Source organism: Otolemur garnettii, unplaced genomic scaffold (genome assembly GCF_000181295.1).
Source record: "Otolemur garnettii isolate 467f Iridium unplaced genomic scaffold, OtoGar3 scaffold00001, whole genome shotgun sequence".
NCBI classification, from domain to species: domain Eukaryota; kingdom Metazoa; phylum Chordata; class Mammalia; order Primates; family Galagidae; genus Otolemur; species Otolemur garnettii.
In genome coordinates this window covers 43247441-43264012 of record NW_003852396.1, presented here as the reverse complement: position 1 = coordinate 43264012, position 16572 = coordinate 43247441, and the positions used below count along the sequence as shown (strand labels likewise).

Genomic DNA, 16572 nt, shown 5'->3' with positions numbered 1-16572 from the left:
GGATACAGTGGGGGGACAACCATGGGACATCAGCCAACGTGCCTCGCCTGGAAGGGAAAATGGAGGATATACAGCAGTCACTGGGATCCGCAGCCCTTCAATCCTGAAGGGTGACTTGGTGTGCTTTCCCTGACCCCTGAGAGTGGGAGCTTTCTGGGAGGTTTTCCTTTTCTGTTACCCTTTGCTGCCACATCTGAAATGGGCATTGGAATATGTCTTTCTTAAATTAACTTGTTCTCATCCTTTTCCGTTGAGGAAATGGGGTTTTAGAGATGTAATCCGCTTACCCAAGGACTCAAACAGCTAGTACTGAGTAGGATGGTATCTGGATTCGAATTTCAGGCTCTTTATCTCCAGTTTGGCCCGTGCATTTTCTTGTCGTCATGCTGCCTCCAATAAGCATTTTATAAATGCATCTATTAATAGACAGCCCTTAAAATGAAATGTTTTGGTTTATCAAAAACATTGTTCGTGTTTTGTGGATGGGAGTAACAGGGAAATGCTGTCTTAAACTGGAGGGAACCAGAGAATCACAGAATTTTGCATCTAGAATGTTTCATGACTTGATTTCCATTTGAAGTATGGGTATAAAGAATGAGGTGAGCAGAAACTCAAGGAGAAATGAGTGTGAATTTGTTAGTCTTTTTTTTATTTTTCCTCTCTCTCTCTCTCTTTTTTTTTTGGAGACAGAGTCTTATTATGTCGCCCTTGGTAGAGTGCTGTGGCCTCACAGTTCACAGTAACCTCAAACTCTTGGGCTTAAGCGATTCTCTTGCCTCAGCCTCCCGAGTAGCTGGGACTACAGGCGCCTACCACAACGCCTGGCTATGTTTTTGTTGCAGTTATCGTTGTTTAGTAGGCTTGGGCCAGGACTGAACTCCCCAGCCTTAAAATAAAATTTTTAATAGGAAAGTTGTCCAACATGTGCCAGAAATGCAGAGAACACACACCCAGATTTCTGATAGTCATCAAGATCTTCCCACACTTGTTTCATCTGTTTCTTTCCTTTCTACTCCCCTGTCCTTTTCTATTCCTTTCTTTCGCCTTTCTACACTTTATAGTTTTAGAGGACTCCTAAGACTTTCCCGAGAAGAATGCTCTTCTCAGAAATGCCCTGTCATTTATTTACAACTCCCCAAATGGTACCTTAGAATCTAGCTTCCTGTCCATTTTATATGCAAAGGTAGTAGACTTACTTAACCAATAAGACGAGATTCAAAGTTTTCCAGAATCTCCAATAAATTACCAGTCCCAGTGTGCAGACGAGGCACCACTCCGTGGCGGTGTTGGGAACTACACTTTTCACCGATATTTTGGTGTCAGGAGAAAGCAAGTTGTTGCTGCTGGCCACTGAATGCCAAGGGCAGCTCCTTCTCTTTCCTGACCTTTGTTCTTTTTCCTCTCTAATGTAACTTCCTTGAATGGGGAGTTACTGAGTTGGCGATTCCCTTAGGGGACCAAGCAGAGCCCCCTCTGGGGAATCTAATGACATATAATCAGGAATATCCTGCCTATCCCAATATAATACCTTGGAATATCCTGCCTATCCCAGTATAATACCTTGTCATTATTAAGGGATTCTGACAGCTTTATCCAGAACAGATTTATTAGGGGAAATAGACCTCCCTCTCTGAACTGGATGGTTTCCCTAATCCTAAATGTTTTTCCACATCTTTCAACAATCTTTAAAGAGAGTGATGTCCATTTCACTTCTTCTTACCTGGGAGGCATCCTTCCTTTTGAATGTGGTGTTCCCTTTTTTCCGGATCCTTCTATGTGCAGCCTTTCATGTACCATCAGGAAAGCGCAGTGCTCTTTCCGCCCTCTTCCCCTCCTTTCCCCTTCAGTGTGCTCTCCTGAGCCCTTCAGTCTCCCCTCCTCCCTGCCCTGCCTGAACCTCTACTGTCTAGCTCAGGTAATACTGTGCTTGTATTCTACACCCCCCCCCCTTTCTCCTACAGAATATCCTTTCTCCTACAGAACTTTCTCCTACAGAACATCCTTTCTCCTACAGAACTTTCTCCTACAGAACATCCTTTCTGGGCTGTGGTTGGTAACTTTTTTCAATGTCAGGAAGTACTGTTTGGCAAATTGCTGGGGTCTTGTGTTTATAAGTGAATGTACACAGAGTTCTTATGCATAACTGCAGTATTAACTGCCTAAATTTTGTTGCCTTCTAAACAAGCTAGGCGTTGGCAGGTGATGCTGTTTCTGTTCTTTGACCTGGCTGTGCATTTAACATGCCTCATGGTGCCCCCAATAATAGTGTGACGAGTGAATTATTGTGTAAAGGCAGCGGGCTCTGTGAAAGTAAGACCCTTGTCTCTTAATGGAGTGAAGAGTGTATAGTAGGTGCTCCATACATAATGGATGACCAGATCAAGAGAATGAGAAGAGTTGACTGAAGAGTTTCAAGTAGTGGCCAATAAGGCTTTGAATGGTGAACAGCACATACTAAACTGGAGGGTTTTATATACAATATGAAGAAACTACTGAATCCTATAAGCAATGGAGAACCATTTAATTTATATAACCTTTAGAGGTATAATTCATGTAATGCAAAAAAGTACACAAATCTTAAATGTGCAGCTGATGGATTTTTACTTGTGCAATTACTGCTCAGATCCAGAAAGTATTTCAAGAACCCCAAATGAGGAACTTTTATCTTGATTAAGAGCATTTAGATACCAACTCCCAGACAGCACATGTAACTAAAACTGGAATTATTACAGCTACTCCCAGGATTAGCAGATCTCTATAGCTGAATAAAAATAGTTCAGCCTTAACTGCATGACAAAAATAATACAATTATTAACACTTAATAATCACCAGCATATCTTGGCACTTTGTATGTGTTACTTCATTTTACTTGCTTTATAAGGTGTTATTACTATCTCTGTTTTACAGTTCCTTTGGAATCTGGAGAGGTAAAGTGATTTGCCTCAGGTCTTATAGCTAGAAGTAGCAGAGTTAGAATTAAACCCAGGACTATCCACATTAGAGACTGATTTCTTATTGGTGACCTGCTGCCTCAAATATCTGACATCCAAGTATAAGAAACAAAATGTTACATTTCAGGCTTGGTGCCTGTTGCTCAGCAGTCTGGGCGCTAATCCCATACACCAGGCTGGCGGGTTCAAACCCAGCCTGGGCCTGCCAAACAATCATGACAACAATGACAACAACAAAATATCTGGCTGTTGTGGCAGGCACCTGTAGTCCCACCTACTTGGGAGGCTGAGGCAAGAGAATCGCTTAAGCCCAAGAGTTTGAGGTTGTGGTGAGCTGTGATGCCACAGAACTCTACCAAGGGCGACATAGTGACACTCTGTCTCAAAAATAAAATATAAAATAAAATAAAAAAAAGTTACATTTCATAATGCAAAACACTCCATAACATGTAAAGAATTCCAGCTATTATTCATGACTTGGACATTTGTGAAAATACATTTAATATTTGTTTCATTATATTTTCAGCATAGCACTTTTAGGCATAAATTGGGAGTAGTCAATGAAATTCAGATTTCACAACACAAAGGCACTGCAAGAAGTGTCAGATCGCTGTGGAAAACATGTTTTCAGAACTAATCTTAAAAAGTGTAAACAATGCTTTATCTAACCTGCGTAGTAAAAGACTGTAGTTTCATGTTTTTGAGAATAGTGAGCACAAAGAATATTGGTGCCAGTTTTATTGACTTTTCGGAGAGGTGTGAGTGCCCAAAAGTTAAGTTCAGGATTGCTTTTGATACCCTTTTTATTTTTAAATAGGAATGAGATGGTTGTGGAGATGACTTCCTACTAAAAGTTACTGCAGTGGGTAATGTTTCTTTTAAAGGCTGTTGAATAAGTCATGTTTTTAAGTGAAGCTATCACAAAGGAATTAGGACTATAGATACGGGATTCCGTGATTAGAGTTACCCTTAAAATATAAATGAAACGTGGAAAGCATCCTTCAGACCAGGATCCTCCCTTGCCCCTCTTCCCCACACCAGGAGTTTCTCTTTACTGTCTTGTTCAGAATACATACTTCTTCCTGAGTGGGTTTCTGGTGTTTGCACAGGTCACCGTGCCACGGGGGTGTCAATTAAGAATGCTGTTTTCCTAGAGCCAGCAGATCTCACTGCCAAGAATCTTTGCCTGAGGATAGCTGAAAACTCTTGGTGCTGGTTCCCAGCAATAAGCTGCCTTCCTCCAAGTCATTCCCCCAGATTTTGTAATGAGCTAGTGGGAAAATGGGCTTTGAAGAAATCAGTCCAGAGTAAAGGAGAGATATTCAGAACAAAAGGAGGATTATGTCAGTGTCCTAGTTAGTGCCTTTCTGTAAAGGGGAAATGCATTCTCTCAGGCTGTTGCTGTTTTTTTTCAAAAATCTTTTAAAAGAAAATTGTGAAGTGTATACTAAGATTCTTCCTTTCTTACTTGGATAACTTAACTGTCTTTTCTGGTGATGGTGATGTTGGAAGATAATAGATGGGAGGATTTGGTAACAGAAGAGAGAAATAGAATTTAAGATAAAACAAAGAGAGCCGTGAAAGAGTAAGTTTGAGATTCCTGAAATGATACTTTCTTACTAATAACACATAAGATAGCTGCAAGGGGGAATACCATTGAAGTGGGAGATCAGATGTCTATGTTGTCTCTACTTTTTGACTACTTCATGTTCTTAGGACTGATTGTTACAATCATCTGCAAGTTCAAATAGGTTAGAATTACAACTTTAGTTGTAAACTAGAACTTGAGATCTCATATAATCGCATTAGATCCTTTGCAGTCTTCATGCATGTTTCAGATGTGAAAATTCAGAGATACCTACCTAGTACCTTTTCTTCACTTGAGAGATGCTCTAAAGAGACTTCAGTTAGTGAATAATTGACATAGTAGGATAAACTCTAATACAGTGAAAGTGTTTTGGTTACGTCTGGGTAAGTAGAATTGTTCAAGTTACAGGGGTACATTGATAGGTAAGTAATCATAAGTTGTAAAATAGTTTTTTTTTTTTTTTTTTGCAGTCCTATTTTGTAACGGATTATGATCCAACCATTGAAGATTCTTACACCAAGCAGTGTGTGATAGATGACAGAGCAGCCCGGTTAGATAGTAAGTAAACTTTCTTTATTTGAAGGTTTGTGTCATCTTTTTAAAAAGCAAGCTCTGTTGGTTTGCTAGGTCAAATAGTATATTTGAAATATTAAATGATCTTAAATATAAACCCATCTCTCAGTAGTTTTGACCGATGAATCCACATATTGGACAATTTAAGTATACTTCATTCAATGAAAAGTAAAACAGTAATTGAATTGGTCTTATTCTGGTGAAACTAGTTTTGTTGTAATTTGTTGAAGTTGTATTTGTTGGGATGGTTGGAAAAAATGTCACGTCTCAACTCTTCCTGCCTTTTGGCAAAGGCTAAAATGGGTGAAGTGAGTATAAAAAGAGTTCAATATTTATTATCTTAAAATTGATAGCACCGAGGCCTTAACAAATAATGTTTTGTATCTGCTAAACATCACACCTCTCCACAAAGGAAAGCCCTGTTCTTCCAACTTGTATGATTGTTTTATTCATGGAGATCAAGAAATATAATACTTTTAGCATTTGTACTGAATATGGTATGTATATGTGGTGGTCGGGGGGGTGGGTATGTGAGGATACAATTCAGATTTCTTTCCTGAATTTACAGGTCTCTTTCTCAATTTTTTCTGTGGAGGGGATAAAACATTGTAAGTGATTTCATAGTGGAGTCAGATGACAACTCCATCTGATTAGATACATTTGGTATTTTTAAGCTTTTGTTTATTATATTTTTTCTTTTCTTTTTTTTTAAGACATAGTCTTACTCTTTGGCCCTGGGTAGAATGCTATGGTGTCATAGCTCACAGCAGCCTTCAACTTGGGCATGAGCAATCCTCTTGCCTCAACCTCCTGAATAGCTGGGACTACAGGAGCCTACCACAACGTCCAGCTAGTTTTTTTCCCCACTTTTAGTGGAGCCAGGGTTTCGCTCTTACTGAGTTCCTGAGCTCAAGCAGTCAGCCTGCTTCTGCCTCCTTAAGTGCTAGAAGTGAGCCACTGTGCCTGGCATATTTTTAAGCATTTAATTAGTATGCTAATATATTCTAATCACAAAGCCATCTGGTATTGATGACGATAAACTCTGAAACTCTCTGCTAATTAGAATATACAGCAGCGCCTCTGTAAGTTGACTGCTCAGGGGCCTTCTAACAAACTGGTCAACATATGGAGGCATTGAAAATAAGGAAGGAGGTCTACTTTTCTTTTACGTACATGTGGTGCATGTCCAGACTGTGAAAATTAGGTCGACTTGAGGTGGTCAATGTAGGAAGCTGGTCATCTGTGGAGGTTCTGCTGTGTTTATCCTTATAATAAAGGATGGTGATAATACAGTGCTAAGAGAGAAATGTTGTTTCCTTACTATACCAAGTATGAGGCTCTCTGAAGGACCCACCTGTATGGGGCTTGCCCTTGTGAGGAAACAGTTTATGAAATGAACACAAAATACACAGTTAAGATTTATTGTTTTTTTTCCCTCTAGTTTTAGATACAGCAGGACAAGAAGAGTTTGGAGCCATGAGAGAACAGTATATGAGGACTGGTGAGGGTTTCCTGTTGGTCTTTTCAGTCACAGATAGAGGCAGGTTTGTACCAAAATTAAAATGCCTATATTGGTATTAAAATATAGATCTGCTGTTCCCGTCTAGATTGCTAGACTTTATTGAATTTGGGTGGGATTCTTTTTTTTTAATAGAAAAAGGAAAATAAAACACTAATTGGGGCATGGGACTTGGTGAATTCTAACACTTTACCAAACTGATTAATTTTTTCTTTTTAAGTTTTGAAGAAATCTATAAGTTTCAAAGACAGATTCTCAGAGTAAAGGATCGTGATGAGTTTCCAATGATTTTAATTGGTAATAAAGCCGACCTGGATCATCAAAGACAGGTGAGAGGGAACTTCATTTCTGGGAAACCAGTTGTTGCTGATCATGTCAGCAATCTGATAGATTTAATGAAATAATTATAAGACCCATGATCAAAAAAAACTTTGCTGCATTCTACTTAGATATTTATAGCTGATTCTGACACACTGGATCTTAGAGAAGTCTCAACAAATAAAAAATAAAAAGAAAGATTTGGGGAAGTTAAAATTTTCAAAAGGGGGCAGCACTTTAATGACTAAATTTTCTCATTAGCTAGTTGTAACACCAATAGCCTGTAAGGAAAGAATATTTTTAGTATTTAGTTACAGGCTAGTTTATTTTTAACTTGTTTTTTTACCCGCTTAATTGAAATTTTATTATTGAAAAAGTTTTTTGGTATATATTATACACTCATCTTTTTGAGGGGGAGGGGAACCAGGTCAGGTCATATGTAACTTAATGGTGGCTCTACATTATTTTGGGGTTTTTTTTTGTGTCTTTCTTTTGTTTGAGGTCATTAGCCTCTACCCCACATTTGGAATTCATTGCATTTATCCTGTTGCTAGTATTTAAAGTCTCTTGTTTTTATATAACCTTGTTAATGCATTCTTAAGATTTTGTTGGAAAATTACAAGCATTAGGAAAAATTGGTTGGTAAACAGCATTGAGGACAACCTTCCATATTGTAGTTACTGTCTTGATTTGAGTTGTATATGTAGAATTTGTTCAAGACATACCAAATCTAAAACATTGACTTAAAAGAATGATATATTGTCCTAATGCTAAGGTTTGGAAGTGTTTACTGATGATATTTCTTGTTAGGTCTTCAAATCTGAATTATTATAAAGTTAGGGTTACAAGTTTGATCTTCACTTCAAATCAGTATAAACTGTTGGAAATAATGTAGCCTATGGCATTGCTCACATTGTAAACCTAGCATAGACCATTCATTCATATTTTAAAATTTAATTTTCTTTTTGGGGGCCATTTTCTTGGAGGTAACTGAGCCTAATTACATTTATTAAATGTTGCTCAGTGGAACCTGTCTCCTACTCTTTCAGTCTTGCCTAGTCCTGGAAACTGTTTCCATGCTGTAGGATCTAGGAAGTAATGGCAAAGCAGATGTGCAGGGAAGAAGGGGTTCTCTCCCTGTCTCATGCCATTTCCTGCCCACCCTCTTGTGCTTGCTGTTCTATTGTCAAGATAGACTCTTTTTCAGATCTTTCACGGTGGTAGCTCTAGTGAGGGAGTTAAGTGGAGTTCTCCTGCAGGGTAGGCCTTGGCAGATTAGGGAGAGGAGGGGGATATGTGCCCACTAGGACCAAATAGAATAGGCCCTGCCATGATTAGCTTGGAGCAGGGGTCTAAATGACCTAATCTTTTTTTTGATATAGAGTTTCAAGCTGTCGCCCTCAATAGAGTGCTGTGGCATCATAGCTTACAGCAACCTCCAGCTCCGGCTCAAGCAATCCTCTTGCCTCAAGCAATCCTTAGTTTTTCTATTTTAAGTAGAGACGGAGAGAGGGTGTCTGGCTTTTTTTTGTTCAGGCCGGTCTCAAACTCATGAGCTCAAGCAGTCCACCTGCCTTGGCCTCCCAGAGTGCCAGGATTACAGGCGTGAGCCACTGGGCCTGGCCATAAATGAGCTAATCTTAACCTTACCCATATACAGCATCCTTAATCTAAGAATATGAAATCCAAAGTGCTCCATAGTCAGAAACTTTTTGAGAACCAACGTGATGTCACAAATGGAAAAATTCATACCTGACCTCGTGTGATGTGTCCAGTCCAAACTGTGTTTCAGGCACAAAATTATTAAAAATATTATATAAAATTACCATCAGGCCATGTGTATAAGGTGTCTATGAAACAGAAACCATGTCTGAACTTGGGTCACATCCCTAAGATATCTCATTATGTATACATTAGGTTATATATAAATACTGTATTTCAAAATCTAAGAATTTAAGATTTTCAAAATTCCAAGCACTTTTTGTCCCTAACCTTTTACGTAAAGGCTTGTGAGGACCTGTGATCCTAGTCATAATTCGTTTTTTGCCCCACTTGTTTACAGGCATCTGGGGAATGTGATGATGAAGAAACCCTATGGACTCTGAAGCTTATGCTTCTTTCCATCCTCACCTTTTGCTATTTTCTCCCTTAGCTTATTATATTCTAGCTATACCAAGCTTCTTTTAGTTCCTAGAATTTAGAAAGCCCATTTGCCCTCCTGGCTTCACACAGTGCTGTTTCCTCTTCAAGGGTCCTTCCTCACACCACCTCACCCCAACTCCATACTCTTTGTTCAGTTCTTAGCTTCAATATCACTTCCTTATAAAACCTTTCCAGGGCGGTGCTCATAGTTTAGTGAGTAGGGTACCAGCCACATACACCGAGGCTGGCAGGTTCAAACCCAGCCCGAGCCAGCTAAAACAATGACAACTGCAACCAAAAAAATGGCCGGGTGTTGTGGGCGCCTGTAGTCCCAGCTACTCGGGAGGCTCAGGCTAGAGAATCACTTGGGCCCAAGTGTGAGGTCGCTGTGAACTGAGACACCACGGCACTCTACTAAGGGCAACATTGTGAGATTCTGTCTCATTTATAAAAAAAAAGTTTTCTATGACTTCCCCAGTAGTTATATGTGTGGTATTTTCATAACACCGTATACTTTTCCTTCCCAGAATGCAGCACTGTTGTATTTCATACTTGTTGTGTAATGTCTAGCTGGAAATACTATTGTGTGGTAGTATTTCCATCCTCAGAAGAGTGTTCTGCATTGTCCTGCAGAGGTGAGCTTTAGTTTATGTTGAGCTATTAAGTATTTTTGGTTCATTTAATGGTAAAGTAGCTGGCCTCTGGCTGGATTGTTAGCACAATCTGTGGACAGGATTAGATGGAGCAAATCTCATTGTTAATAATATACCTTAAATCCAACTTTTGGAATTACAGGTAACACAGGAAGAAGGACAGCAATTAGCTCGACAACTTAAGGTAACATATATGGAGGCATCAGCAAAGATTAGGATGAATGTAGATCAAGCTTTCCATGAACTTGTCCGGGTTATAAGGTAAGGAAAACACATTGTAGAAGCTTGCTTTAATCAATTGCCATTAAATGTTTTTAGCAAGAATGAGAAAATTTATATAGGAATGATTCCTTTCTAGGGGTAAGTGCACGTGGTGTGTAAAGAATTTTAATTAAGTACATATTCTAGGGCCAGCCTGCCGGGTGTTTTTGCTGCCGCTGCCTGTTCTGCTTAGCAGCCAACTCGTCCTGGGGCCCGCAGTCCCGCTCTCCAAATGGTCTGAGGGACAGTGAACTGGTCCCCTGTTTAAAAAGTTTGAGGACCCCTGGATTATAGGAATGAGCCATTGCACCTGGCCTGTTTTTGTGTTTTGTTTTGTTTTGTTTTGTTTTATGCCAGGTACTCTTAGGTGTATTTAAACATCATAAGGCAGTGATTCTCAACCTGTGGGTCACAACCCACAGGAACTGTATTAAAGGGCCGTGGCATTAGGAAGGTTGAGAACCACTATAAGATGTTTGATCTTTATAGAAACTGTGAAAGGTAGCTTTCCATTTGTCCTTTCTGAAAAACTGAGGTTCAGAGAGGTCAACTAACTTGGTCTAATATTGACTTTACTAAGAGTCAGAATAGGAACAGGAACTGCTTCCCATGTAAGGAAGCATCTTGGATGTTTATGCTTAATTTCATATTGAGAAAGGAACTTAGAGTGGCTGAGTTCTGATTCAGGATTCATCATTAAAGCAATTTCGCTCTGTTTGTGCCGATATTGAAGTATATGTACCCTTTTTTTGAGGATTAGAGGCAAATATTTGATCCCTAGTTAAAATTTAACATTGACAAGCATATACACTTAAATTAGACTAGTCCCCCAAACAACTTGCATATGTAATAGTAGATTACCAAGAAGGCAATTCTATTTTAGATTTTTCTATTTTACAGGAAATTTCAAGAGCAGGAATGTCCTCCTTCACCGGAACCAACGCGGAAAGAAAAAGACAAGAAAGGCTGCCATTGTGTCATTTTCTAGAATCCCTCACGTTTTAGCTACCAACTGCCAGGAAAAGCCCTCATCTTCTCCTCTCCTTACAGTTTACATCATGTTGGTACCTTTCTAGCCTTAGACAAATGATCACCTTATTAGCCTTAGACCAAGAAGCTGGCTAATCCCTTCCGTGAAGCTAATACAATGGCCATTTCCACACAGATTTAAAGGAAACACTAAGGCTGCTTCAAAGATTATCCGATTCCTTTTAAATATGTCTATATCGACAGACACATTCTTTTTTAAAGCGCTTACATTTTAATAGAGATGAATCAGTTTTGGAACTTAAGCTGTCTGCCAGGCGGAAGCCACAGGTTGTGAAATAATTTTTAACTTCTGGAATCATACTGCCTACTGTTATTCTAAATAGAAATATATGGAGTTGTTTTTAAATGTGAATTTTTGCCTGTCTTTAAAAATTTCAGTGTCAACTTTAGTTAACCTTCAACACACTGAATTGAATCTACACAAGTGAGACATCTCAGACCTTTACTGATGCTACAGCTTTTGTTTTCCAGTGGCCAAAAATACCAAAATGCCTATTGTATTTATGGATTAAAAACTGGTTATAAAAACCTTTGTTATTACTCCTGTTCTTGAAGATGATAATATTCTTTGTGGCCAAACATTTGGACTCATTCTGGACTTAGGCGTTTCAGTGTACTTGATTTTTTTAATTTAACTCTTTTCATAGTCATGCTAAGGGTAAAAATGAGTAATACCTGTCTGTCTTCCTTTTCAAGTATTTCTGGATAAACTGTTTTTGTTTGATGTAATATAAAATATGGAATTGATCTTTCCAGGGTCAGAGATGATTAATGTTTTTGCTATATACTTTTATACATTATTTTCTTATCAAACTAGTTAACAAGTATTTTTATATGTTTGTAAGCAAATATGCTTTCACAGCATACCTTGTGTATATGTAAAGATACGTATTTAATTCTCACTCTTCACTTTTAACTGACAAAGAAAAAAAAGCGGAAACTACAGAAACTGTGGTAGAACTTTTACTTGCTGGTCTGGTCCTGGTTGTACCCACCTGTGGCCAGTCACGTATCTACTCAAGAAACCTCCCCGATAGAGTACAACAGGATGGACTCTGAAATCACTTTCAATACCCCCTCCTAGATATTGACTGTTACATCAAGTACTAAGTGTGTAAAGCTTTTAATTGACAATTAGTATAACCGTGGATGGGTTCTGATTTTGCTTTTAATTCTGTGGATTGTGTTTAAACAATTCAAAAGTATGTTCCTGATTCTCAGATACTAAGTGATATTGCACAGTTGTCACTTTATTGAATGTGTACAACAGTCCCATGAAGTTTATATAAAGCATACCCTTGTATAGCTTCAGGTGCTAGAATTAAAATTGATCTGTTATCACAAAATGAGGCTCAGTTACTCACTTTGTTTTAGTGGTTTGTAGAGGGAACAAGTCTTAGATCAAACTAATTTAGTAGCTCTGTGCCTTCTCTCCACAGTGCTTTAGGGTATGAATCTGAAAGTTCACGTTAATCATTCAGCAGGTGAAGTTGATGTGAAATAATTTGATGTTCTAGGTGATATATTGAGAGTTTCTTTAAGTTGGCATTTCCTAAACTTTTTCTGTGAAGTCCTCCTAGCAAAGAACCTGATTTTAGGGGAAGGTGGATAGATACACAAAACCCCTCTGAGGATGAAGCCCAAAACAGTTGGAGCAAACCACATAATACGTTTATTTGAAAGCTAATAAAAATAATAGAATTTTACACTCTACTTCATAATTACATGGATAAAGAAGTACCTTTCAAGTATACTGTTAATACCATGGTACTAACATATTCTTGGGGGTAATACCTTGCTTTGGGAAAACATTTTGTCACAGATAACTGCAGATAACTAGAATGTTGCTTACATAATATTGAGATTTAACGGAAAGCCCTTGAGAGTTCATCTCAATTTACTTTTTTCTTCATGCTTTACTTTGAATTATTTTTGTTGGCACATCTTAAAGTTCCATACCCTTTTCTTTTGCGGTTATTTGATCTGTTATTAATCTTACCCAGTGAATTTTTATTCTAACCTCTGTGTTTTATTCTCTAGAAGTTTTATTTGGATCTTTTGTTGTCTATATTTCTCTCCTCAGTATGTTAATGTCTTCTTTTTAAGCAGCCCATCTCAGCTGAGTTGCTAGAGAATTGAGCCCTAATGGCTTATCTGTTGTGTGTTATGGTTAACTTCTCACCCAGGCATCTAGAATGGTACTATCTGTGTCTTGTCCTTGGGAGAATTTATAAAATGGGCACTCAGCTTTCTATGGGGCTCAATTTTCTTATGACACCCAGGTTGAGAAAGCCTGCTTTGAATGTTTGAACATTGTTACAATAGGCGTTTTAATGTCTTTGCACATCCCATTATCTCTGATTTTTGGATTTATTTCTATTGACTAAAATTTCTCTAGTTAATGGGTTACATTTTCTTGGTTTTTCACTTGTTGAGTAAGTTTTTTTTTTTTTTTTTGCAGTTTTTGGCCAGGGCTGGGTTTGAACCCGCCACCTACGGCATATGGGGCTGGTGCCCTACTCCTTTGAGCCACAGGCACCGCCCTGAGTAAGCTTTAATTAGATGCTGGACATTGTATATTTTATGTTGTTTGGTGTCTAAATTTTTTTGTTTTCATATGAAGAATTTGGGGGTTGGTCGTGATATTCAGTTAATTTACTTATCTACATACTGTTTCGATCCTTTCAAGTCTTCTTTTTAAGCTTAATGCAGTCTCAAGTAGCATTTTTTCCAGAGTAGTTTAGCTCTTCTACTAAGGAATGGTGGCCTTTTGGGGGTCTCTATTGAATGCCCTGAGTAACTGATAAGGACTCTCCAATTTGGCTTATGCTAAGTCAGTTAGTTCCCAGTTCCACACGAGCTATGGGCACCCATTCTTTTCACAGCTCCTGGGTCATTCTTTGTTCAACCTCTTAGAGTTTGACCCTATCTATATATGTGTATCTTAGTATTCAGCCAAGAGTAAAATGACCCTATGCATGTTTTTGGAGTTCTTTTTTTTGTGTAACTCTTTCCCTTCCAGAACTTTGTCCTGAAACTTGGATGCTTCATACGTTCTGATGTCTAATGTCTCTCTTTTCCTCTCAGGGAAACATTTGCACCCAGCTTGGAATCCCCCACCCCTTTATAGTCAGGAATATGCCTCTAGATAGGAAGTCAGGGCAGTCTTAAGACTTACCTTATTGTGTCTCTTCCATCGGGATTGTAATCCTGTGCTGTCTCTGGTATAGAATGTCTGAAAACAGTTGTCTAATGTACTTAGTCTAATTTTTTAATTTCCTGAAGTAGGAGGGTAAATCTGGTTTCTGTTACTCCATCATGATTGGACATTAAAGTCTCTCCCATTTGATTTCTGTTATATAATCAGAGGTGTTGTGTAGCTTTTTAAATCTCTGATTTGAAAACTTTTCTCACAAAGAGTGTCCAGTCTCATGGCATGAATAGTCTTTGTCTTTCTGGCCATTTGTTCACCATAGCTGGTGGTTGGCACACATTTTCTGTGAGAGCGATGGGTGACAGGTACCATCTTGGGCTTTGCAGGCCATATGGTCTCTGTCCCAACTACTCAACTGAAGCATCCGTAAATAATGTATAAATGAATTAATGTGGCTGTGTCCCAATAAAACTTCCTTTGCATGCACTGAGGTTTGTGTTTCATATCATTGTCCAGTAGGTTATGAAATAATATTCTTTTACGTTTGTTCCCCAGCCATTTAAAATGGTAAAAGCCATTCTATATAAAAACAGGTAGTAGGATATATTTGACCCGTGGGCTCTGGGTCATCAAACTTTAGTCTATAGCACGTTGAGTACTCGAGGTTACATTTCCAATGTTATAATGTCTTATGCCTCTTTATTTATATGAAAATTCTTTCAAACAGGATTTTTCTGAATGGATGGTCATGAATTTCTGCCCTAAGAGTTTTTCCCCTATCTTGTTTCTTTAGGGATTTACAACATGGCAGGGTTGGGCATTATGCTCTTACAGATAACACATGTTTCAGCAGTGATTTTTGAGTGAAGTTTGAGGCTTCAGAGGTTTGTAATATAAATTCATCCTCTACCTATATTTGGATTTTTTTTCTTTTTTTATTTCAAAATACTACAGGGGTACAAATGTTCTTGGTTACATGGATTGCTTTTGTAATGCTTGGGTCAGACTATAAGTGTGCCCATCACCCAGGAAGTGTTCACTGTAGTTGTTTGGTGGGGTTTTGCCCACACCCTTCTGCCCTCTACCCTTGCTTGACTTCGACTGAGTTTTACTTCCCTCTGTGGACATGCATGCTCATGGTTGGTTCCGATTTAATAGTGAGTACATGTGTTTGTTCTTCCAGTCTTTAGGTACTTTATTTAGGATAATGCTCTCCAGTTCCATCTAAATTGTTGCAGAAGGCATTAATTCATCCTTTTTATATCAGAGTAGTACTCCATGGTATACATATACCATCTTTTATTAATCCATTCATGAATTAATGGGCACTTGGGTTGATTTTATATCTTTGCAATTGTGAACTGCTGTAGTAAACATTTGAGTGCAGGTATCTTTTTGATAAAATGACTTTTTTTCTTTGGGATAAATGCCCAGTAGTGGGATTGCTGGATCAAGTGGTAGGTCTACTGTTATTTCTTTGAGAAATCTTTATACTGTTTTCCGTGGAGGTTTTATTTTACTTTCAAAATTTGGTGTAACAAGGTTGTGCATACTTACAGTCTAGGCTGCTCTTTTTTTGTGTATCGTCACTTAACTTACTTTAATTCATTTTATTTCCTTTCCCATTGGTATACGTTATGATCCCATTGAATAGATAACTCACAGGCAAATAGAAGGAGATGATAATCAAATAATGGTTATTGTCAAACTCTTATCACTTGACCTCTTAAGGGTATTTAACTGGTGACTGCTTGTTAAGCTTTTTTTTTTTTTTTTTAAGCAAAAACTGTATTTAATTAAAACACTTGACTGAGCAGATTTCTCTGTGCAGGGCCTTATCAAGCATTCTGGGGATAGATGTCGAGCTTTTTCTTCTTCTTCTTCTTCTTCTTCTTTTTTTTTTTTTTTTGCAGTTTTTGGCTAGGGCTGGGCTTGAACCCGCCACCTCCAGTGTATGGGTCCAGCACCCTGCTCCTTTGAGCCACAGGCGCCGCCCCTTTTGTTTTCTTTTGTTTTGTTTTTTAGCTTTTTCTTCTTTCAAATTGCTCTAGTGGAGAAAGTTTTAGACTGACAAAATCAAATGCTAGGATCTTCTATTTTAAGGCAGAATATGAGAAAAAAGCAAAAAGTGTTGTGAAGTCCAGCAGAAGGGGTGCTAGTATACGACGTATATTCCTCCTGGACAATGTGAGGGAGCTTTATAATTAGAAGGGGTGTTTTGGCTGGAGCTTAACAGATTGGTAGGATTTGAGATGAGGTGGGGAGGAGAAGGATAAGGTGGTGAGAAGCCCGTGGGAGAGACACAGAGTTGGCAGAATGCAGGGTGTATTCTGGGACAGGAACCTTGGTTTAAAAAGATTCTC

The 16572-nt window shown here is 38.4% G+C and overlaps 1 protein-coding gene across 1 annotated transcript; it reads left to right on the top strand.

The window, feature by feature from the left end:
- Nucleotides 1-4721: 4721 nt before the first annotated feature.
- RRAS2 (RAS related 2) lies at nt 4722-12401 on the top strand. The gene is made up of 5 exons (XM_023517008.1): nt 4722-5097; nt 6554-6656; nt 6852-6960; nt 9887-10005; nt 10906-12401. The coding sequence occupies exons 2-5, from the start codon at nt 6589-6591 to the stop codon at nt 10991-10993; spliced, it is 384 nt and encodes a 127-aa protein (XP_023372776.1). The 5' UTR covers nt 4722-5097; nt 6554-6588; the 3' UTR covers nt 10994-12401.
- The last annotated feature ends 4171 nt before the right edge of the window (nt 12402-16572 follow it).